Here is a 23,726-nt window from a genome sequence, read left to right on the forward strand (position 1 = left end):
AGCATCTAACACCAGCACAAATACATGAGGCAACAGCAAAAAATGGAAGGGAGACCCACGCCAATGGTGCCAGGTCTAACAGTAAGTAACTATTTTGTTTTGCAGCATGAATCCTTTTCTGGATTCACATGCTGTGCTTCTGATTATGAACCAGTGTTTGGTTCCTTGGGAAGGATGGGTTGAAATGTGGATGAATTGCCAAACAGGTATCACAGCACTTTCTATCGCCCGTGTGCTTCCTTGTTCAAAGGGATGTCCACACAGTAGTGTTTTGTGAAGGTGAGTGGGGATGCCCGGGTTGCGGCCATGCAGATGCCCCAATGGGTATGCTTGCAGGAATGCACCCTGGGCCATGTGGGTAAAGTCTTCCTTGCCTTTACATGTTTGGAAAGTTACCACTATCCATTGTTCAATTTTGCCTTTGGTATTGGTGTACTGCTGCTTGTCCTGGCAAAGGAGATGAACAGCTGGTTCCCCTTCCGAATTGATTTTGTCTCCTGCAGGTAGTACAAGTGCTCTTCACATGTCCAAAGTATGAAGTGCTCTCTTCGTCTGTGTCTTTGAGTCCTTAAATAAGGCCAGCAGTTGGGTCCTTTAATTGGTGTGAAAAGGCAATGCTACCTTTGGTATGGGTTAATTCGCAGAACCACCTTGTCTTTGTGGATTTGAAGGTATGGTTCTTGGAATGCGAGTGTTTGCAGCTCACTGAGCTTGCGGAGTGATGTGATGGCCATTAGGAACACTATCTATAGGGTTAAAAACTTCAGCTCCATCGTGTGCATTGGTTCAAATGGTTCTGCCAAGCAGTGTGTGAGTACTGTGTCCAGATTCCACATGGGTGCTGGTGCTGACCTTGGTGGCACCACTCTCGTTGATCCTTTCAGGAATGTTTTCATGACTGGTAGTATGAAGAGGCTGTTCCCTGTTGTTCCACTGGTGTAAGCGACTATGGCAGCCAAGTGGACCTTTACTGATGCATAGGTCAGGCCACTGTCTAGTAGGTGGTTAAGGTTGCTACAGTTTTCTGTCCTTGCCGCTTGTCTTTTTTGGTGTCTGCACCAGTGGATGTTTCTGGCCCACTTGACCATGTAGCTCTTTCTAGTGATCGGTTTTCTTGCCTACTTCAGTATTTCCACTCCCTTGTGGGACAGTAGAAGGTGCCAAATTTCTAGGATTTCAGGAGCCATGCTGCTAGGTTGAGTATTACTGGTGTTGGGTGACACACTCCCCTGTTATGCATAGTCAACAGGTCCTAAGTTGCTTCGATTGGAGTGAGTTGTCTTCTGGACGTCTCTTGTGGATCCAAATATGATGTCTGTCTGGCTCAATTTGGGGTGATTAGTATGAGAGGCATTTCCAGTTGTCTGGCCTTGTCTATTAACCTTGGATCATGGGACTCAGTGGAAAGGTGTAGGCAAATTTCCCTGGCCAGTCTATCAACAGGACATTCCCTCGACTGGTGGTGTGGAAGTTTGGATGCTAGATTTTGACATTTTCCATTTTCCATAGTTGCAAATAGGTCTATTCTTGGCATTCCTGCTTTATCTACTACTCATGGGAGGTGATCCCTTGCCTGCTCAACCTGTTTGCTTCTGTGTTCAACTTCCTGGAAAGGTTTATCCCAGGGTCATTCTCCATTGGATTGCAATGGGAATTACTTTGTTACCACCGCTTGTTGAGATAGAACATAGTTGTTAAGTTGTCTGTCTGTACCAACACTGTCTGCCCTTTAACGTTCACCTGAAATACTTTCAGTTCCAGTTAGTTTGTGATTCACTGCTTCGTTAGGGGTCCAGAGAACCCGAACCTTGAGATTCTCCAGCCCTTGTTGGACACTTCTATTTTGTATGGTCAGCATGGGAGATGGTAGCTTGAAAGTTCTCCCCACACTCATGTTTGTCAGTTTCCACCATTCTATCTCCTTTTGAACCCCTGATACGAAAACCTCTAGATCTTTCCAGCTCCCCGTGGCTTTTGACCATCCATTGCAGATCCATTCCTGTGTTGGTTGCATGTGAAGTCTCGCATGTGGCATGAGCGTAATGCGTGATGCCATTATGCACATCAGCTTGATGACAGTACTCGCTGTCAGAGATTGCCCCTTCTAGTAGAGGAAAGTTTGCTCTGCTATTGCTGATGCCCACTTAGGGACTAGATATGCTCGTGCTGTCCTTAAATCTAGTGTTGCCTCCAGGAACACCATCACCTGCTCCATAAGTGGTGATGATTTTTCATGGTTTATGGTAAACTCAAGGTTTTCAAGCATGTTGATGGCTGTTTGCATGTTTCTGTGGCATTTTTGGTTCGGGGTTGCCTTTACCAACCGGTCACCCAGGTATGTGTAGACGTTCATATCCTGTCTTCTGAGATGAGCTTCCACTTCTGCCAGACATTTTGTGAAAACCATTGGTGCAAATGTTATTCTGCAGTGTAGCTCTCTGACCTGAAAGTGTGCTCCAGCCATGATGAATCTGATGTAATTCTTGTGCCACTGACTTCTTGGTATGTGTAGGTAGGCGTTAGGTTTTGGTGTTGAAATGCTGCCAGTGGTCATCAAACTCCTCATTATTAAAGAGGTCTTCCTGTTTTTCTTCGTGTGACTCAATGTCAGGCAGATCTTCTCCCAAGTCATTCTGCTCAAATGGTTTGGTTAGAATACTGAAAATCTTGAGGAAGTCATCAAACTCCTTCTTACATTGCAGGAGCCCTTTCATTTCGGCCTCAAGTGAGCATCTCGCTCTTTCAACCTCAAGTAAACTTTCGGTATCGGTGATCAAGGAGGCTTTCCTCTTTAAGGCAATTGGCTCTAAGTCCTTTGCCTCCTTGCCCTTTTCCTTCGGCACTTACTTTGCGCTTGCCATCATTGAGGGGCATTAGGAAGGCTTGCCACCATGATTGTCCTTTGGTCGGGACCCAACCAAATAGTTTTGTTTCCGCCAACGTCCGGTAGTCGAGTGTTTCGAGGTCGAGGAGGGCTTCAGGGTTTTTTGGTCTTTCATTACCTTCTGCTTGGCCTTTTTGGCAACCCTCTGCACTTTCTTTGTGGCTTATTTTCTTTCTATGACAACAACGCTCCTTTTGGCGTCTAACTCTTCTCCCTGTGCCGGCTTATCTTCTTCTATTGTTTTTCGTCGTTGTGGGAGAGAGCCAACTCCTTCAGGGATTCTTGTGGTTTGTGAGTTTTGGCCATAGCACGGTGTGTGAGTTGCTGGTTCAATATGGCCTTGAGAATCTTTGGTACAAATTCAGTGCGGGCTTTGCAGTCTTCTGCCTTGTGAGCCATTGGACGACACAGATTCCAGACTTCGTGCGGTTCCTTTGTGGTGGAAGTTTCTGCAGAATTTAAAAGGGGTGTTCTCCATGTCCATTATAAATCCCTCTCCTCTACATTCTCCAGCCACATGTTCCTCAGAAAAAGGCCCCCTGTCAGGATGGAGGGGCTCCTCTACCGATCTTCAATGTTCCTTATAGACTTTGGTGATTTTCAGTGCTTTTCAGTGCTCTTTTCTTTCTCTTCCATGCAGGTTTTTGAAAATTCTTCAGAGCTCCTCCGCTGTGCTTCCATGAAGCCTAGTCATGATGTAGGCTACAACCCACTTCTTTGTTTTTAACCTTAGCACAGTGTAGCAAGAATAAAGCTCAGCAGGCTAACCTTGAGGCTAGTTTTACTCACTCACTTACTTGCACTGCACTTTTCACATCACCCCATTTGCTCACATTGGGTTTTAGTAATACTCGTCATATCTAAAAACATCCTTGAGCTCTCCCTCACAGCGAGGGGGTTGTAGCCCGCATTATGACTAGGCTTCATCATGCAAAGAGGATTCCCCATGATGAAGCATGACACCTTTAGTGCATGAGGGAAACACCCCCTTTAAGTCAGTTTGTTTCCCTTTTCTGACACTACTTTGTTGCGTTAGGCCTTAGGGCTCTGTGACTATAGTGTATAGACTACAGTGGGGCATTTTAGAGTGCAGTGCCATAAGGTACATTGGCATAGAGTGCAGTGGTTTAAAGTATTCTGTTGTAGAGTGCAGTGGTGTAGACAGCAGTGGCATACAGTAGATTATTTCAGAATAGAATGAAGTTGCGTAGAGTGGAGAGTTGCAAGGTAGTGTGAAGTGGTGTAGAGAGGAGGGGCGCAGGGTGGAGTGCAGTGAGGTAGAGTGGTTTTCAGTGCAGTGATACAGAGTAGATTAGAGTGGTATACAGTGGATTGGCATTGAGTGCAGGTGGGTAGAATGGAATGGTACAGAGTAGAATGCATTGGCATAGAGTGTATAGGCATACAGTGCAGCGGCATAGAGGGCAGTGTTTCACAGTGGCATAAAGGGGAGTGATGTATAGTGGGGTTTTGAAGAGTAGAGCGGAGTGGCCTAGACTGAAGTGGTGTAGAATAGAGTGGCGTAGGCTGTATTGGCATTGAGTAGAGTGAGGCAAAGGAAAGTAGAGAGGAATAGAGTGAAATGACATGGAGTGGAGTAGAGTGTGGTGCCATGGTCTAAAGGAGTGTGGTGCAGAGTAGAGTGAAGGTGATGAGTGATGCAGAGTAGAGTGCTGTGGTGTGGATGACTGCAGAGTAGAGTGGAGTAGAGTGGCGTAGAGGGGAGTATGCATGGTGTGGTAGCACAATGTCATTGCAGTCATTTCCAATTGAAATAACCATTTCATGATTCTTCTGCTCATGCGCACTACACTCTACATTTATTTCTAGTTACACTACTCATGCACCCCTTCTCCCTTTATCTCTAAGGCTGTTTTGAAGAGAAAGCCCTAATTTGGTCAAAACCAAGTAGAGGTAGAGGATGATGTGTTTGAAATGGAATTACTGGATAGGTTTCAAAGTTCAACAACTGAAATGCCCTCAGGCTCCCTGAAGCCTTTGTTCACAGCCACAAAGAAGCGTTGGAATGTTGGAGCTCTGGGCTTATACCAGCTATTATAAGCCGAGAGCTACTCAGTTGTTTTCAATGGAGCTTCCAACATTCCAATGTTCTAATACAGCCTTTTAGCCCACCATAGCGGTAAAGGCATGAGCCGAAGGTAAGGGACGTTAACAAGGCAGCGGCACTTTAAAAGCTTGTATGGCCCTGCAAGGAAGGGCTATAAGGCTATTAGAACATTCTGCAACTAGAGGGCAGAGTGTTGTAACAGATAAAACAAAGCCTTCAGGGAGCGAGGGGATTAAAATCCCCTCCGGCTCCCTGAAGCCTTTGTTCACAGCCAGACCTGTGAACAAAGAAACATTGGAATGTTGGAGCTCCGGGCTTACACCAGCCATTATAAGCCCAGAGCTACGCCATTGCTTTCAATGGAGCTTCCCACGTTCCAATGTTTCAATAACCATTAGTTGCAGAATCTCATCAGAAGAACCACAACACAATCTCATTACATAATCCCATAGTCTGACGGAGTGTAGATCAGAGTACAAGGATCCAGAAGAATCTCCCCTCTACATTTGCAATGTAGTAATAAATGACTGAATCTGCATTTATCATCTTAACTCTTGTAAACCCATGAAACATTGAAACAATAACAATAATCATTGAACTTGACTTTCTATAAACAACATGGTTAGTGTGTGATAGCTGGACAGATAGTTTTTTACCTGGAACGATGGCGTCACGACGGATGTCATACAGCATTCCAAGTGCAAGGGGGCGCCCAAGAGTCAATCTTTCTATTGTTTTGTCAGACGCCATTCTTTCGCTCAGACAGCCCAATCTGAAATCAAAATCAAAAATGTTATATTTTCATATATTTCAATGATGAATGGTGCAATGGATTACTGGGGAAGGGTTCATTGATCTCTATGGAAGTGAGGATATTTCCCAGCATTTAAGATACGTAAAAGACCAGTGTGACTGGGGCTGAGTTAATCACATACCAGAGAGGCCTCTCTGACATGTGACTCCTTGTATCCTATTAATATGGACCATTTCATGTAGGACAATTTCAGGTGGGGATTTTCCTATGCTCCAGGCATTCTGTAGGGTAATCCTGTTCATATATCAGACATGAGAAAGAAACTCTAGGTGTAACCAAGCTTTTCCATGAAGAGGCTATTTACTAGGGCCCTTTTGAATTGGAGATATTCTCTCAGATATTATTGGGGTTAATAAAGTTCACTAGGACATGGGTTTGAAAAGGTGAAAAAGAGCCCCTCTAAAATTATCCTTATTAGATTAGACCAGAATCAGATTGGGGGTACTTGGTAATTCCTCTGAAGGTGATTGACAGATTCTGTACTGCCTGAAGTCTAGAACAATTTTTATGATGGGGATTGGACAACACATCATTTCTTTGGTTTCAAGGTAAGGAGAAAGACACACACTGCAATGATTGCCATCATCTTCAGACAGGGAAGATTCTCCTCTCTAATTCACCCATGACAGAGCTCACCATCCCACAAGGTGCAAACCAGATCTCACTGAATACAAACTTTACACTTCAGGGGGCGTGGACAGTAATACATAAATAGCATTGTAATTCAACACAATACAATACAATGTTCATAATCAACAATATCTTAACGTTGGATACATCAAAGAAAGCTGTGTGTGTTTGGGGCAGAGATAGCAATCAAAAAAGCTTTCAAGCACTTACAAATAACTCCAAAAGCGGTAGTATATTGCAAACTGTTTGCAATCAGTACAGGCCACTGACGGTTCAATGTTGTTCCCATTAACAGCTGACACTGCCCCAGAAGCATCAGTTACAGTTGAGACAATATAACTAAGGGGCTATTAATACATTGGTCCCTTCGACCTAATTTCGCTGCAGCTTGAAATTAAAAGGCAAAGGGGTTGCTCGATGTGCCTGAGCTCTTGCATAAACAATAAAGAACATACGCATCCACCAGAAACGAGAAACACAGACCACATAGCCTAATGCTGTTAAATACCAAATGGCACATGGGCTTCAGTTCATGCAAGTCCAGTGTACTGGGGCTTCATGATGCAATACTAGTTACAGGGGATATTGGACAGAGTTCAGGTAATGAGGGAAATCAAGAAAGGGGCCTAGTCCATGTTCAGGGTGCAACTTGGCACTAAGAAATGGATTGGTACCTTGCAGATGTCACTTACAGGTGTCGCCAAAATAGAAGGTCCTCTGTCTCCATAATGGCTGACATCGGCTCATAGCGGTGACACCTGTGGGTATGGGGACACGTAGTAGGGTGTGTGGCAATAACAGGGGACAAGAGGGGTATCCATGATTGGTGCTTGAATGAAACCTCCCTTTCAAACTATGATTTGGAGTTAGGACAACCACATTTATCCAGTGGAAACACTTCAGCTGCCTGGGGTATGTTCCTGAAAGTACATGTTGATCGCCTTAAAGTCAATGAAGGATGAGTGGCATTGGAATCTCCCCAGCACGTTCATTTCCTCGACGGATCATTCACATCCCTTTTGTGATATCGATTGTGATCTCCTTTGCAGGTTTGGCCAAAACAAGGGGCACCTGCTCACGGCTCCTTTGCAGTCTCTTGCACAAGGCATAGCATAAGGGCTTCTCTAGGGTACCTAGGACTGGTCTACTCTTGAGTGGATCAGCAACCCTACTTTCTAGTCCTGGTTAGATTACTTCTGTGAGGTGTTTTCGCCAAAGTACTTCAAAGGAAATACAGCTTACTGGCTTCAGATTACTAGTATTTATGGCAAACTGAGGATACTGGCAGGGTGACAGGGCCAACAAATGTGTGCCATGTCTAAAAACTATTCCTCCATCCTACCTGTTGAGAACGTATATTCCGGCAAATTCTCAGAAGACAGTTGAGGGAGGAAAACCAAAAGGTCAGAGAGAGATGGCATTGAAGAGGCTCAGGACAGATAGTCCCTGCAGGGTCTCTCTATTAATAGACAACTCAAAAGACAAGAGGAGAAGAAGGAGAACCAGAGGTCACTTTGCATGAAGGCAGCCAGAACTTGCACATTCCAAGTGTGGTGATGGTGCTCATCTGTCTAGCTGGGGATTCAGCAGCCAGTGTAGTCAAAATTATTTTGTTCAAAGCAGTCATCCTGTTCTGGAAGCAGGTAGATATGCATTATCCTAACTCAGCTGTACAGTAAATAGAATTGCCTTTTGGGAAAACATTGATTTGTCATGTTAAGGTGCATAACGACAAACTGATATGGAGCCTCCATTTTCCTCTCTAACTACCCTGTTCTCACACTTGATACCCTTCACACAAGACGCAGACTCCCAATTAAGTAAGCTCAACTACCACTACGCAACGCAAATTTCAGTGAGGTAAAGGCCTGCAGTTGCATGGGTTTATTTCTTAGAAGGGATTTGTGCAATAGGTACGGGCAAGCTAGAAAAGTAAACAAAGCAGTGCTGCACAACCTTTCGTTGAAAGGAATGTATTCGTTAAATGAATTGCACATAGATGGATAATACATAGGTTAATTTTGATTAGGTAAATCCGCAGGTACACTGTTTTAATGAGCATGTATTTTTCCTATGAACATACATAGCAAATCCGATATATACAGTAATAATCAGATTTAATGCACAATATGTTTTACAGATCGCATTATGTATGGCATCTACAAATCTGTTACTGAAAATAGAACCCCGACATTGTACAGAATGTCTCCCTATAAAGTAGTATAAGAAAGAAAATCCTTTGGTGAAAATGAAAGCCCCACAAAATAGAAAAGGGTGAATTAGTGGGTATGCTCTAGCCCACATATTAGAAGTGAATGTCAATAACAAACTAACAAGATATTTTTGTAAAAAACTGTTGATGCTTTTATTTTCAATTAATTAAAAAGGAGTTTTTTTGTACAAAAATTACTTTAAAAACAGTACATGCTCAATACATTCAAATATACCACAAAATCATCTCTAAATTAAAAACTTAAAACAATTAGTCCTAAAGATAGGAAAAAGACAGAGGAGAGAACAAAAAAACGGACAATCTTATTTGTCATAGCAGTACATATCTGGGAATGCGAAATGGAAGAGACTAGTCCAGGACACGTTTTACTTATATTGACTATGGAAATAGCTCTGTCCCTGGATTATGTGCTTTCTTGCGTCGACGTCTTTCGATGGTTAATTTGAATTTTAGACCATCTTTTTCAAGACAGAAATTATGTGTCTCTCCTATTAATATGGCACTGGATGGTTGCCAAATTCATGAAGTTCCTTATAACATGGGCTCTTCTATTTCATATTGCTCGGCAGTTGTTCTTATTAAACATAGCATCTGCCAAATGATTGTCGTTGCCTTTTCTCTTTTTGTCCAGTGGGCTGTTTACGTCTCCCTATAAAAACAATAGGGGCTACCCCCGGGAATACATACTCATTACCTATTAATGACCCATATTTGTCTTTTTTACAGAGAACAAAATCTTATGAAATCTAGGTTGATCCAGTTATTGTCTGACAGTCAAATTCCAAGTTGATAAAGTTATTATTTTTACTGAAAGAAAAAGCTTTCGCAGTTATGCTGCGTTGGTCACAACCTCCTAGCAGTCCCTATACCTCCTGCACAGCATCGAGATTCAATTCTTTCCAAATATTTGAACATTTTCTTTGTAATTATCTCCCATATGCACCAAGCAATCTCTGGACTCCCTTAATTCAATGTTGACCTAAGGGGTCACTTCCAAATGAAAGGAAACACTCATAATATTCATTCTTGTGAGGGCACAAACATGTCTAATGAAAGGCACCAATTCCCTTCTATTCCTATCATGGTTACCCCGACTAAACTGCCAATGTGTTTTATTTGCAGAGTTTTATATAGCGCTGGCTAGACCTGAAGGTATCAGAGCGCTTTTCATGAGGATCAGCGAGTTACAGGTTACAAAATTACATCAGTTACAGGAGCCAAGAGTAAACATAGGTGAAAGCCTGCGAGGCCTCTGGGTAGTTATGCGCTATACAAGTGTAATTTTTCATTTCATTTCATTTCAAAAACAGTGATTACACAATATCAAGAGATATTAACACATAGCATAGCCAAGACACACATCAGATGGTGAATGGAAGGAAGAGGGGTAATGGTAAAAGGGGTAAGGAATGTAGACCAGCAAGGGGGAAAGTACTTCAGAGGGACAAAAGCAGACAAAGTGAGAGACAGACAAACTGGCTGGGGACCAACGATCCAAAACACGTGTGAGGCTGACAAAGTGGAAGTAGACACAGGATCACGGAGCGAGGAGGAGGGGAAGGAAAAGGAAACACAACGGGAAGAAGAGAAAAAAAAAACTATGTGTATCTGTTGCTGTTAGTAAGGGGGACTCTGTCAAGATGACATGCTCTGTGTGTTAACATGCTTTACCTGCAATGTAATGGTTCAGCCTAGGTCTTAATGCACAAAGAGTGGCCCAGGTTGCTGTGGCCCACACAAAAACATGTCCGAACAATTGAGGATTCACACGAACCGAATCAGGTGCATAAAAAATTGAAATGTGTCTTCTGTATGGAGAACAGAGTCAGCGGACTGGTGCCCACTGATGGTTGCCAGCAGGTTAGGGAAAACTGGAAAATAATACACTGCCCCCATTTTTGATTGTCTGTTGTACCACGGATGGAGGGCAGCAACACCCAAACGTTAATGGAAAGCTGAAATTTGAAATCGACATAAATACATATTTTCTTTTGCTCTCATCAGACAAAATAGCAGCGGCAAGGGGAATAGATACAACCATCTATTTAGGTTCACACAATTTGAGAGTGAGAGAGACTGAGTGAGTGGGTTTGAGAACGGAAGAAAGTGCAAGAGAATTAAAGACTGTGAGCCACAGAGTGAGAGGGAATGCGAGTGGCAGAGATAGAGTGGGAGAGAATGACAGAGTGAGATGAGCTAGATATTGAGAGAAATTAGGGGCTGGTAAAGGATTGTCTGAGCAATGGAGCTGGGACACCAGCACCATGCAAAGCGCTTACGAATTTGGTGAGTAGCAGGGAAATAAAAGATGCTCTTAGGAGTACTAACAGCTTTCAGACAGATGAGAGCTACAGAGGAACTCAAAGATAGAGGAGGTGGGAGAGTAGAGGGTGTTAACAGGTTGATGAAGTTGGTGAAGAGGTTAGGAGAGCCCAGTATATCAACAGCACGGTGGGCAGTCAAAATATCGAATTTTAAACATCGACCTACATTAATATAAAGTTTTTAATATCGTAGGGACAGAATATCGAAGTCAAGAATATCGTTGACCAGAATTTTATTTACAAACAAAGTAGGTAGTAGTGTTCCTTTGAAAAAGGAATAGAACCGCACAATCAAAGAATATTTTGTATGGTCAATATATGTGTGAAATTGTGTATAACATTCTTCTATACCTTTGTTGGGGTGCTCTTTCTCCACACACCTACTACCAAAAGGTGTCATTAGAACACAATCCCAGAACTGTGTATACATAATTTTTCTACAATCAAGAAGAATACAGCACACCCTATATTTTTTTTCTCTACTCCTTAAGAAAAAAAACTTTTTTTATTATTGCCATCCATATAGTCCACAAGACAAAATCATATCTCATAAACGTAGCTCAGGAACTGTATGTCTCAGATCCTGTATTCTCTTACAGCAACAGAGTCCATAACAATCAATATCTTCATATATGCAAGATTCCTTTATTTTTCTTTCTCAGTGATATTTCCAAAGCAAGCAAAGCAAGAGCCAACACGTGTTTCGTCTTCCCTTAGACTTTGTCAAGGCACGGGCGAAGTAGTGATAGCAATAGTCGAGCTCGTACAACCAGTCCACAAAATACATATTCTGATACCAAAACAAACTCTGTTGGTTTCAGATCGCAATAACCAAACAACGTACAGCGTAAACTTTTCAATCGTGTTTGCTCTGATGATGTTAATTTGTTGTGGTTCTCTTGCTAAAAACGAGAACTTCAGAATTGTGGAGTTAGTCAAATACTTTTGATAGTTCTGAAGATAATATGATTGGTGATCCTCCTAAAAGTGTTTGTGTTTTACTTTTCACAAGCATAACGATGAAAAACACAGGGACCCTAATAAGTCCTAGTAACTCAATGTAGTGTGCTCGGTATATGCACAGAGTAGTTGGATGCTGTGACCCTAGTAAGTCCTAACGCTACGCGAAAAAGAGTCCCAATTGCTATTCCTCCAACTATGTCCTCATCGTCATGTCGTTTCATTGTTGTGCTTGTGAAAAGTAAAACACAAACACTTATAGGAGGATCACCAATCATATTATCTTCAGAACTGTCAAAAGTATTTGACTAACTCCACAATTCTGGAGATCTCGTTTTTAGCAAGAGAACCACAACAAATTAGCATCATCAGAGCGAACACGATTGAAAAGTTTACGCTGTACGTTGTTTGGTTATTGCGATCTGAAACCAACGGAGTTTGTTTTGGTATCAGAATACGTATTTTGTGGAGTGGTTGTACGAGCTCGACTATTGCTATCCCTACTTCGCCCGTGCCTTGACAAAGTCTAAGGGAAGACAAAACACTAGTTGGCTGTTGCTTTGTTTGCTTTGGAAATATCACAGAGAAAGAAAAATAAAGGAATCTTGCATATATGAAGATAATGATTGTTATGGACTCTGTTGCTGTAAGAGAATACAGGATATGAGACATACAGTTCCTGAGCTACGTGTATGAGATATGATTTTGTCTTGTGGACTATATGGAAGGCAATAACAAAAAAAGTTTTTTGTCTTAAGGAGTAGAGAAAAAACTATAGGGTGTGCTGTGTTCTTCTTGATTATAGAATCGTTGACCAGAATATCGACCCCAAGTAAGTAATATTGTTTTCTTAAATATCGAAGTAAGTAATATCGTAAGCAAAAATATTGTTGTTAATATAAAAAAAATTTGTGTTATGCATTTCAGTATGTATTTTATATGTATGTTAAACATTTTTTAAGGTATTTTTATTCATTTTAAAATAAATGTTTAGAAATTAGTAATTTTGTTAAAGTAAATTTTGCGTTTTATTATCAGAGCGGGTTGTGGGTTTATAGGGCAATAGGGTGGGAAGTAATTTAATTATAATTATTAATTAGTATGTTCTTATTTTTTAGTATTGATGATTAATTAATTCTTAATTATTCATTGGTAATTTGTTTTTATTAATTAGTTAATTATATTAATAAAATTAATGTATTCATTTTTTATTGTTATTGTTAATTGATTTATTGTTAATTATTAATTAATTGGGGAATACTTTTTATTAAGTGATTAATTGATAATTAAATTAATTATGTGATTTTTTATTTGTAGCGGGTTGTGAGTTTATAGGGAAATAGGGTGAAATATTTTAATTAAATTAATTAATGAGATTGTTTTTATTTATTGGTATTTATTAATTAATTGGTAATTATTCATTAATAATTAATTAATTATTTTTATTAATTCATTAATCATTTTTATTTATTGTTATTGCTAAATAATGTATTGCTAATTAATCATTGATTGGTGAATAATTATCAATTGGTAAATAATATTTATTAATTAGTTGTTTTAATCATATTAACTGTTATTAATTGATTAATTGATAGGTTAATTATTGTGTCTTTTTGTATGTGTAGTGTTTTTTGTGTTACAGAGGGAATAGTGTGGGATGTAATTGAATGTTATTTAAGTAAATATTAATTTTAATGTATTGCTATTTATTAATACATGTTTTGTAAATTAATTATTAATATGTTTTTTTTATAAAAGATTATGTAATTGATGCGAATGTTGATTTAACCCCTACGTTATTCAGCGCTTTCCCTACTGTTGCACTCTCTGGAGTTGGAATAGTAATTTTTACCCCTACGCTATCCAACGCTTTCCCTACTGTTGCTCTCCACTAGAGTGGGAATAGTAATTTGTGCCGCTATGCTATCCAACGTTTTCCCTACTGTTGCACTCACTGGAGTGGGAATAGTATTTTTTACCCCTACGCTATCCAGCGCTTTCCCTACTGTTGCACTCTCTGGAGTGGGAATAGTAATTTTTACCCCTATGCTATCCAGCGCTTTCCCTACTGTTGCACTCTTTTGAATCAGAATAGTAATTTTTACCCCTACGCTATCCAGCACTTTCCCTACTGTTGCACTCTCTCGAGTGGGAATAGTAATATTTACCCCTGCTCTATCCAACGCTTTCCCTACTGGTGCACTCACTGGAGTGGGAATAGTAATTTTTACCCCTACGCTATCCAACGCCTTCCCTACTGTTGCACTCAATGGAGTGGGAATAGTATTTTTTATCTCCACGCTATCCAGCGCTTTCCCTACTGTTGCACTCTCTGGAGTTGGAATAGTAATTTTTACCCCTACGCTATCCAACGCTTATCCTACTGTTGCACTCACTGGAGTAAGAATAGTCATTTTTACCCCTACGCTATCCAGCGCTTTCCCTACTGTTGCACTCTTTTGAGTGAGAATAGTAATTTTTACCTCTACTCTATCCAGCACTTTCCCTACTGTTGCATTCTCTCGAGTGGGAATAGTCATTTTTACCCCTACTCTATCTAACGCTTTCCCTTCTGTTGCACTCTCTGGAGTTGGAATAGTAATTTTTACCCCTACGGTATCCAACGCTTTTCCTACTGTTGCACTCACTGGAGTGGGAATAGTAATTTTTACTCCTAAGCTATCCAACGCTTTCCCTACTGTTGCAATATCTGGAGTGGGAATAGTAATTTTTACCCCTATGCTATCCAGCGCTTTCCCTACTGTTGCACTCTTTTGAGTCAGAATAGTAATTTTTACCCCTACGCTATCCAGCACTTTCCCTACTGTTGCACTCTCTCGAGTGGGAATAGTAATATTTACCCCTGCTCTATCCAACGCTTTCCCTACTGTTGCACTCACTGGAGTGGGAATAGTAATTTTTACCCCTACGCTATCCAACGCCTTCCCTACTGTTGCACTCAATGGAGTTGGAATAGTAATTTTTATCTCCACGCTATCCAGCGCTTTCCCTACTGTTGCACTCTCTGGAGTTGGAATAGTAATTTTTACCCCTACGCTATCCAACGCTTATCCTACTGTTGCACTCACTGGAGTAAGAATAGTCATTTTTACCCCTACGCTATCCAGCGCTTTCCCTACTGTTGCACTCTTTTGAGTGAGAATAGTAATTTTTACCTTTACTCTATCCAGTACTTTCCCTACTGTTGCATTCTCTCGAGCGGGAATAGTCATTTTTACCCCTACTCTATCCAGCGCTTTCCCTACTGTTGCACTCTCTGGAGTTGGAATAGTAATTTTTACCCCTACGGTATCCAACGCTTTTCCTACTGTTGCACTCACTGGAGTGGGAATAGTAATTTTTACTCCTAAGCTATCCAACGCTTTCCCTACTGTTGCAATATGTGGAGTATGTATATGTATTAATTTATATGCAGATGTTTAATTAATTTTAAAATTATATGTATTAGTTATTATTTTTTAAATATGTTTTAATGTTTATATCTATAATTGTGTAAATTATATTTATTTTTTACTTATTTTTACATTATTATTAAAACATTTTAAAAACCGATAGTTTTAACATCGATATTTTTGACAACAATATTTTTCTCGATATTTTTGTACTTACCTTTGTGTAGATAGGACTTGGATTTTTTTGACGTCGATATTTCTGTGTTGATATTTTTGTAGGTCGATTTTCTCTCTTTCGATATTTTGTCATACAATCCAACAGCACAGAGTAGCTTAAAAATTGAATGGATTAAGGCGTATAGGGACACTAGGAAATAAGAGAGTCTATAGAGGGGAGCAATAATTAAAGGGTGAATGAGAAACATGGAACAAAAGAATGCTCCTGTCAAATATTTATTCAGAGGACCACAGGGTCAGAAGGGGTTACTAGGAACCACCATGGGAGTTGTGGCCTTTTATTCTTGCAGTCCCAGAGCCAGACCTACTATGGGCCCTTGGTAATGTGTCAATTACTGCCCCTTCACCACTTCAATCTCAGTGGTGTGAGTTGGGTAGTCCAAATCTCTTCAGGAGAAGGTAGGCACCATATTTGTTTAGGTTCAGAACTCAGAATCCCCACAGTGACCCAATTAGGCGTATTGTCTAGTCCAATACTTAGTTTGCGTAATAAACCAGTATTTATTGTACACATAAAAACACTCAAAAATAAACCACACAGTCTTCTCTCAAGTCTACAATCCAGGTGCTGAAAGGGTGTATCCCTGCCCATGGATCCTCTCCCCCCATTTCTACTCCACACTAAACACTGCATACCTGTACGTTTTGGGAAGTTATTCTAGATGCAACACATAGTAGCGGTGTTCATGAAATTCTGGCTTTGGCCTTACAAGGTCAACACGTATGGGTGTAAACTGCTGAGCTTGGGCAAGTCTCAAAAAGGACTGTGGCCCTACTTCAGTATTACCCAACCACATCCTTCAGAAGTGTCCGGGAGTCAGGGGTGTCTGCCCAGCACTGCAACCATGAGAGGTGGCACTGTTTTTTCCTGTAGTCAGCGGGGTTGGTGCATCGAAGTTGTCGTAAACGGTGAGGGTGTCCAGGTGATGTAGAAGCTGTGATGCTGTAGAGCGGTTTCTTGTATTGCCCATGAGTCCCTCCTCTGGTGGTCATGGCAACTCCTCTGGCAGAGGCAATTGCCCAAATGGTCCTAGGGGTCCCCCTCCTGGCGAATGGAGCTGACAGACTCTAGCAAAGGCCCAGTTAGTGTCAGCTGCAGTGGGCAACAGCCACAACAGTCTCAGTGACAAAGGTGATGACTCCACAAGCCTCAGTGGCCACATCCCTGCATGTAGGGTTCACAGACACTGGTGATGGCCCCACTGAGATCGGTGACATGAGGATATGACCTGCAACTTCACAGCAGCCCTTACTGAGGTTACCAACTTGTGCCGTCGCCACCCCGGTCCCAACGGGATTAGGCACCTCAACACTACTCACCAGGATTTACTTGTCAGGATCCCCATTGGAACTTGCTCCCTCGAGGCTCTCTGCTCCTCCTCCAAGGGCACACTAGTCTTCCGAGACAGGTAGAGGCTGTTATTGAGTATGCACAAGACAAGTGCTCCTAGTTTCCTGGGTGATGATCTCTCACCCATATGGAAGACTGGGTGGCCACTGGTACCCACTTCTCCTAACAGATCAAAGTCCTGGCAACCTTATTTCACCTAATGAACAGTGCTCTTGAACAATGTGTGGGTCTTAGGCTCCCACCCTTATAGTTAAAATCCAGACACAAATGTCATTTAGTGTCTGAACCTTTGAATTTCGGAAGGTGGGGGTCAGCTCCTTTGCAGTGCTCTCTTTTCTGTACTGCCCTCTTGTCAAATGGACTGTCTTAGCAGGAGAGGCCCCAATCTGTTTGACACACAAAACAGGCCATGGGAGTGACCGGGGATGGCTCCTAAAGTTTTCAATGCTTAAGCGTTGCTCTCTATAAAAAGTTCTTGGTACACATTGCCAAATTTATCATCTCTCTATCTCCCTGACAATGAGCCCAGGCCCCAATGACCAGTAGATCTTCCTGGAATCACAGAGACCTTTGATGTGCACAGAGGATTCTCTGTGCACATCTGAGAGAGAAAGAGAGAGAGAGAGAGAGAGAGAGAGAGAGAGAGAGAGAGAGAGAGTGTGTGTTTGTTTTTCCCAGCCTACAGGAATGTCAGCAATTCACGTCTCCTATCTGCCATTTGCAGTCCTCACCTCCACAAGCCTCTTCAGGCCATGGGCTTCCAGAATAGAACCCAAAAGCTTCCATGTTATGTACCATACACATGCAATCCCAGCATGCATAGAGAAGTAACATGTGCTGTCCAGCACTAAACACAATCCATGCAGACCGAGGGTGAGTTAAGTACACAGCCACAGAACTTGACACTCCAGTGACACAGAAAAAAATGCCTGTTCACTCTACTGATTACGATTGAAAGCAAAAGGTTTTGCTGCCACTACCATGCTCATGTCATTTAATTTCAAATGGAGGCAGTTTCAAGAGGGTATAATTTGGTGCACCCCTTCTGGTCAAACCAGACAGTGTTATCATGAGACAGGGTAACAATGACATACACACATGATCTGTGTTTTCCCATCACCAAAACCATAACCATGGTTCAAGATATCCATGCATTTGGGCCTCTCAGGGCAGGGTACACCATCACCATGCACCATACCATCCCTACAGTGCCTCACAAGGTAATAGAGGGCAGAGTATAGGTGGTGATGCTGAGAAGAACTTAACAGACAGGAAAGACACATGGATAAACCTGCAGAGACTGAATGATATGACATAGGAGGTTCTGAAGTATTGGTCTGTGGAGGAAAGAGGAGTAGGGGCCCAGAGTATCACCACTGGTAATCCTGAGAAGCCTGTGGCGATAGGAGGGCAAGACTTCAAGGAGCTAACTGGGTGGTACTCAAGATGGTGCAAAATCACGCACAGGCGTGTTTGCCATGCATATCACTATTGCTAGTAAGATAGCAAACTGGGCTAAATACTGTGAATCCCCCCAATGCCCCGTAGGGCATTGTTTCCTCCAAAAGAAACCTACAAAAAGAAAAATATAAATAGGCGTATGTAGTTGCAAACAGATATGCTGCCTGAGTCCTCTCGTCTAGTGGTAATTCATGGAATTATTTGACCACCCTTAGAAGGATGCTGTCCACACTAGGAGAAACTCTGGCCCTGGCATTTTGGTTGCACGTTTTAGCATTATGGGAATCCCAAATTACAATGGTGATAGTTCTTGGCCTTTTGGGGTAATTTGTGGCAAGATGGTGCTACAATGGGCAAAAGCTTGGCCATGGCATATTAGTGGTAATTGTTGGTAATTGTTGGCATATTGGTGCTGAGAAAGCTGAAAATCTATACTACTATAATAAAGGAAGAACTTTGAGGCTTTGAGGTGGGTAAACTCAGGAACCACAGCGCCATTCCACACACCCGATACACCGTTGTAATCGTCAGGGTGTGCAGATGTTTATAGGCTATATACATTTTAAAACAAAATGTTATTTAAAAGATGTACATTAAAAAAAAGAGTAGTCCCTCCGAAGTAGCGCCGGCCGCGACGTGCGTGCTCACGTCAGGAGCGCGGGGAGGAGCGGCGTCCATGAGCACGACGAGGAGCGGCGGACATGGCGCTGGGGAGGAGCGGTGATGTGAGGAGCAGCGGACAGGCCGGAGGAGCGGTGACCAGCGGCAGAGAGGTGACAAGCAGCGGACAGGCGGGAGGAGCGGTGAGGTGACGAGCAGCGGACAGGCGGGAGGAGCGGTGATCAGCTGTGGTGAGGAGCGAGGAGCGGTGGAGCGGTACACTGAGGAGCACGGGGGAGGAGCGGCGGCTGAGGTAAGGGGACCCACGGACAATGTCGGGGCAGGCGGGGGTCAGGCAGGAGGGGGCCGGGCCGGGCGGGGGCCCGGGGTTCTGGACAATGTCGGGGCAAGCGGGGGTCGGGGAAGCCTGATTGCTCCCGGACAAGGTCCCGACGGGCTGCTAGTATTAAATAAAGTTAAATTAACTAAGCTGATATGTTGCCTCAGATATTAACGTGAAAACACACTGTAAAATGACACATAGTCAAAATGTTCAAAATGCATTAGGCAGTCATATTCACTGGTAGACAGTAGTTGTAGTTCTATTTGCCAAATAGAAGCTTTTGAAATTGCTGAATTTTGCACAAATCCATTTGATAGGTTGACCGTAATGTGATTTACTTAGAATCTTCCTCATGACTACAAAATGTTCTGGGTTAATAAAATGTATTATCTTTTTTAAGCTACAAGATCTCATTTGAACCAAGCTTGAACGTCCCATATATCTTGTATTCATTTAACACTGAACAGAGAATTGCATCTTTTAGCAATAATTCTCACTTACAAGAAAAATGAGAAGCATTACTTAGCTAGAAACCTGAAAGTAAATGCTTCAGTCTTTAGTATAGTTCATTGTCACGCAGTGAAACATTGAATAAATGGTAGAATAGATTTTTCACTAAGTTTCCCTGGGAACGAAGATTAATGCTTCCAGAAACACAAATGTTTAGTGATGTCTGTTACATATTTGATACTACTACACCAGTAACTTCTCCTGGAGGGAGTGCTGCGTTCGGTGGGGCGGGGCATGGTGGGGGTAGTAAACTCTGGCATATGGCCGAGGGGAGGTAAGTACATAAATAAATAAAGAAAATGAATTACATTGCGCACGCTGCAATGCCGAATGGTGATACAGCTTGCACAGTGTAATTTGTTTTCTTTATTTGTTTATGTACTTACATCCCTTTGGCCGTATGCCAGAGTTTACTACACTCCACCCTGGCCCTCCCCGCCTCACCGCCCCGCAGCACTCCCTCCAGGAGCCGCTACTGTACTACACATATTTTCCATGGGAAAGGAAGAACAAAGTCTTCTCATCATTGAAAGTTGTTTTTTCCATTGGACATAAGTGATTTAACCTACAACAATGTTGTTTATATGTGCTCTTGTCTTTTACATTAGTGTGTCTAGCTAGAGCTTCACCATTCTTTTCTGTTGAAGGAGATTCTCCTAGACTCTCTTGGAGAGTTTAATCAACCTTCTTGTACCTGAAGGTTGTAGCTACTTCTTCATCTGTTGCCCCATATTTTCCTGTTATGGTTTTATTTGCATAGATTGCTACTGTAACTCTATGCTGATGCATTTTGGATATTGGCTGAGTTTCATGAACTGCTCTATGTGGGGAGTTTGATTGCCTGATTTCATTTTAAACTTCATGCTCCTTTGATCTTACTCTTTTCTTGAACTCTTTATGACTTCTATTACGTTTTGATTTTGAACTTCTATTTAGCGCAGGGATCAATTCCTTTGGGAGCACAATTGTCATTTTTGCCTTATTAATCACTAACTATTATTTTTCTTGATACATTTATGTAACGGATTTTATCTGACTTACTAATTGAATAAAAAGATCCAATAATTTGACTAATCTCTTTATGAGAGGAAAGGTTTTCAAAACCAATGTAAACCTCTCATTATTGAGTGAACTTAAGAACTGATTAACTTTGATGTTTTAATTTAGCTGCAATTAAAAAGGGTGGCAAAGACCTATCAGCTTGGAGAATGATTTTGCAAGGAGTCAGAACCCATGTTTGTAAGTTACAGGTTGAAATGGTTCTGGAAAATAAAATACTATACTCTTCTATGCTATCAGTGCTGTCCATCACATATTGTTTCACATTTCTTCACATCCTTTGCTGCCAACCGTACCATAAAAGTGGTCATTCTTAGCTTATTGTTATATTATGTTATGTGTGTTTGTAAAGTACACTATCACCCACGAGTGTATCCCACAGCTGAGCAGGTGTGTGTGACTAGCGCTTCCTACAGTAGGTTGGTTAATTGAAAAGTCAAGTATTTAGCTTCTTTTGAAATTCAAGAAGAGATGAGGAGGCTCTGGTGTGGAGTGGGAGTCCTTCCATGCTTTAGGAGCAATGTAGGAGCTCATGTCCTCCTGATCTGGTTCTGTGTATGTATTGGTTGTGTGCAAGTCAAAGTCCTGTGGAGTGGAGGTGTCTGAGTTGGTCCTAAGTGGAGTGTCTTTGAAAATGTGCGATTCCTCACTCAAACTTAACGGGTCTAAGACTGAAATTATGCTGCTGGGGAAAAAATGGACAGCGATTCCACCATCTGTCTGGCCCGATACTATGGGTGAGGTTCCCGCTCCCAAAACAGAAATCAAGAGCCTGGGGGTCTGGCTCGAACAGGACTTATCCATGAAAATCCAAGCAAAAAAACAGCAGGAACTTGTTTTGGACTTTTACGCTCTGTCCGTATGATTCTCCCTCTGCTTCCCCCTCTGTCCAGGAAGCTCCTAGTCCACGGATTGGTACTTTCACGACTGGACTACAGCAATGTGATTTACTTAGGGGCCCCTGAAGACACTCTTGGCAAACTTCAACGAACACGAAACGCGGCAGCCAGGATGTTGATGGGCCTTTCTTCTCGAGCCTCTGCTAGACCAGCGCTTAAAGCCCTCCACTGGCTTCCTTTGCGAGAGAGGATCGATTTTAAGGCTATGAGTATCACCCATAAGCTTCTGAATGGGCAAGGCCCTCCGATTTTAGCAGGTCTGGTCACCCCGTACAAAGCCTCGAGATAGTGAGCGACTGGCAACCGTCCCCAAGTTTAGGAAGGTACGCACGGGAGGCCGTCGCTTTTCTGTGAGGGCAGCCGCACGCTGGAATTCGCTTCCCCGTGGCCTGTGGCTGGAATCCTGCCATTTGCGCTTTCGCAAGCAGCTTAAAACCTTTCTTTTTCCTAAATAGGTCCTTTTTGCTTCCTTCTGCTCGTTTCTGACTTTTGACTTTATAGCGCGGGGATGCCTCCGGGTCACCAGGCGCTCTATAAATCTCTAAATAAATAAATAAAAATAAATAAATGTGTGTGATGAGTCTGAAAAAGCATGTTTGTGTATCGGGAGCCCGTGGTGCACCATGAAGTGTGGTGCGAAGTTAGTTCAGTATGGGAGACTGGGGAAGAATCTTCTAGTGAATTGCTTGATGATTCCGGCATAGATGGTGTTCTAGTAGTCCAACTTGCTGGTCACAAGGGCATGAGTGATGTTTTTCTGGTTTTACTTTGGTGCCATTTGAATATCTTTCTCAGCATCTTCAGGATGTGGACGCAAGATGCAATGGTGACGTTGACATGTGTTGTCATATCCATTCTGCTCTTCATGATGATTCCAATGTCCCTGGTATTGGTGCTGGGTGTGTGTCCGAGTTATTGTGTGCATCCATGGCCTGAGATGTGATATATGGCTTAAAAGCCAGTTAATCCATATATGACAGTATTAAATGTGAGGTCTTTGTGCATAATATAGGTTAATGTGGGAGTGCAGAGCATGTATTTACTAAAAATTAAAAGCTAGTATTTCTAGTAAGAAAATGTTTCTAATGAATTTGTTAAACTCTGGCTTCTGTACATACGTTTATTGTTCAAAGAGGAAAAGCATGTATTTGAGAGAAAAATGTATGTATTTTCATAAAGTGACATGCTGATGCCTGTGAGCAAATTGATTTATTTCTGAATATGTATGTAAAACAGATGGCTGAATGGTAAGTAGTATTGCTGTCTGAGCAATGCCGTATGATCTAGTAAAATCTCAGATATTACTCTACGAACTGCCTCAGGTGGCGAAAACTTGGTATTTTTTGTTCTGTCCCATTTAAAATAGAATCTTAGTTACAGCACATGATAGAGAATGTACTTGAAATAGGCCGAATAGCAAAATGATAGGAAATTATATTAATTAAGCTATATGCAACATTAATGATTGCCCATGCAAAATTGCATTTATAGAACAAAGAGTTTTACTTATGCTTTTTAAAACTTTTTAGGGACATTTTGTTGCACAATTTAACCACAATGTTCTTAAAATTATTCTACATAGGACAAATATCCAATACTTCTGGAGTCAGTCAGGTGTAGTTGGCACACCATGAAAGTACTGGATAATGTAATGAGCTCCTTATCAGAGTTTACTCTTTTTATCAAATTTATATGAAAAAATGTACTGCCGCCATTTCTTCAAGTATTCCTATGCAGAGAACTCCTCTGAACACTATTGAAAGAGTCCAGCTCACTCATTAAAATTCATAGACAAAAAAAAACACCCCACCACTTTCAACAAGCATTGGCAAAGTTTACAGGTCTTTTGTTTGGTAACCTATTGGCTCTGACAATGCTTTAGCCATGCTGCACAGCATCCCTGATATTGTGCAACATGGCTAATAAACAGGAAAAGAAAA

General features: G+C 41.8%; 1 protein-coding gene across 1 annotated transcript in view; it reads right to left on the reverse strand.

Annotated features, from left to right (window-relative positions):
- LOC147679701 (stonustoxin subunit beta-like) overlaps positions 1 to 23,726 on the reverse strand; it is a 123,087-nt gene that overhangs the window by 83,443 nt on the left and 15,918 nt on the right. The window contains exon 2 of the mRNA XM_086943280.1: positions 5,609 to 5,724. Coding sequence (XP_086799406.1) covers positions 5,609 to 5,702 — 94 coding nt within the window. The 5' untranslated portion in view covers positions 5,703 to 5,724. The remainder of the gene's footprint in view (positions 1 to 5,608; positions 5,725 to 23,726) is intronic.

Source organism: Lissotriton vulgaris, chromosome 11 (genome assembly GCF_964263255.1).
Source record: "Lissotriton vulgaris chromosome 11, aLisVul1.2, whole genome shotgun sequence".
Lineage (NCBI taxonomy): Eukaryota > Metazoa > Chordata > Amphibia > Caudata > Salamandridae > Lissotriton > Lissotriton vulgaris.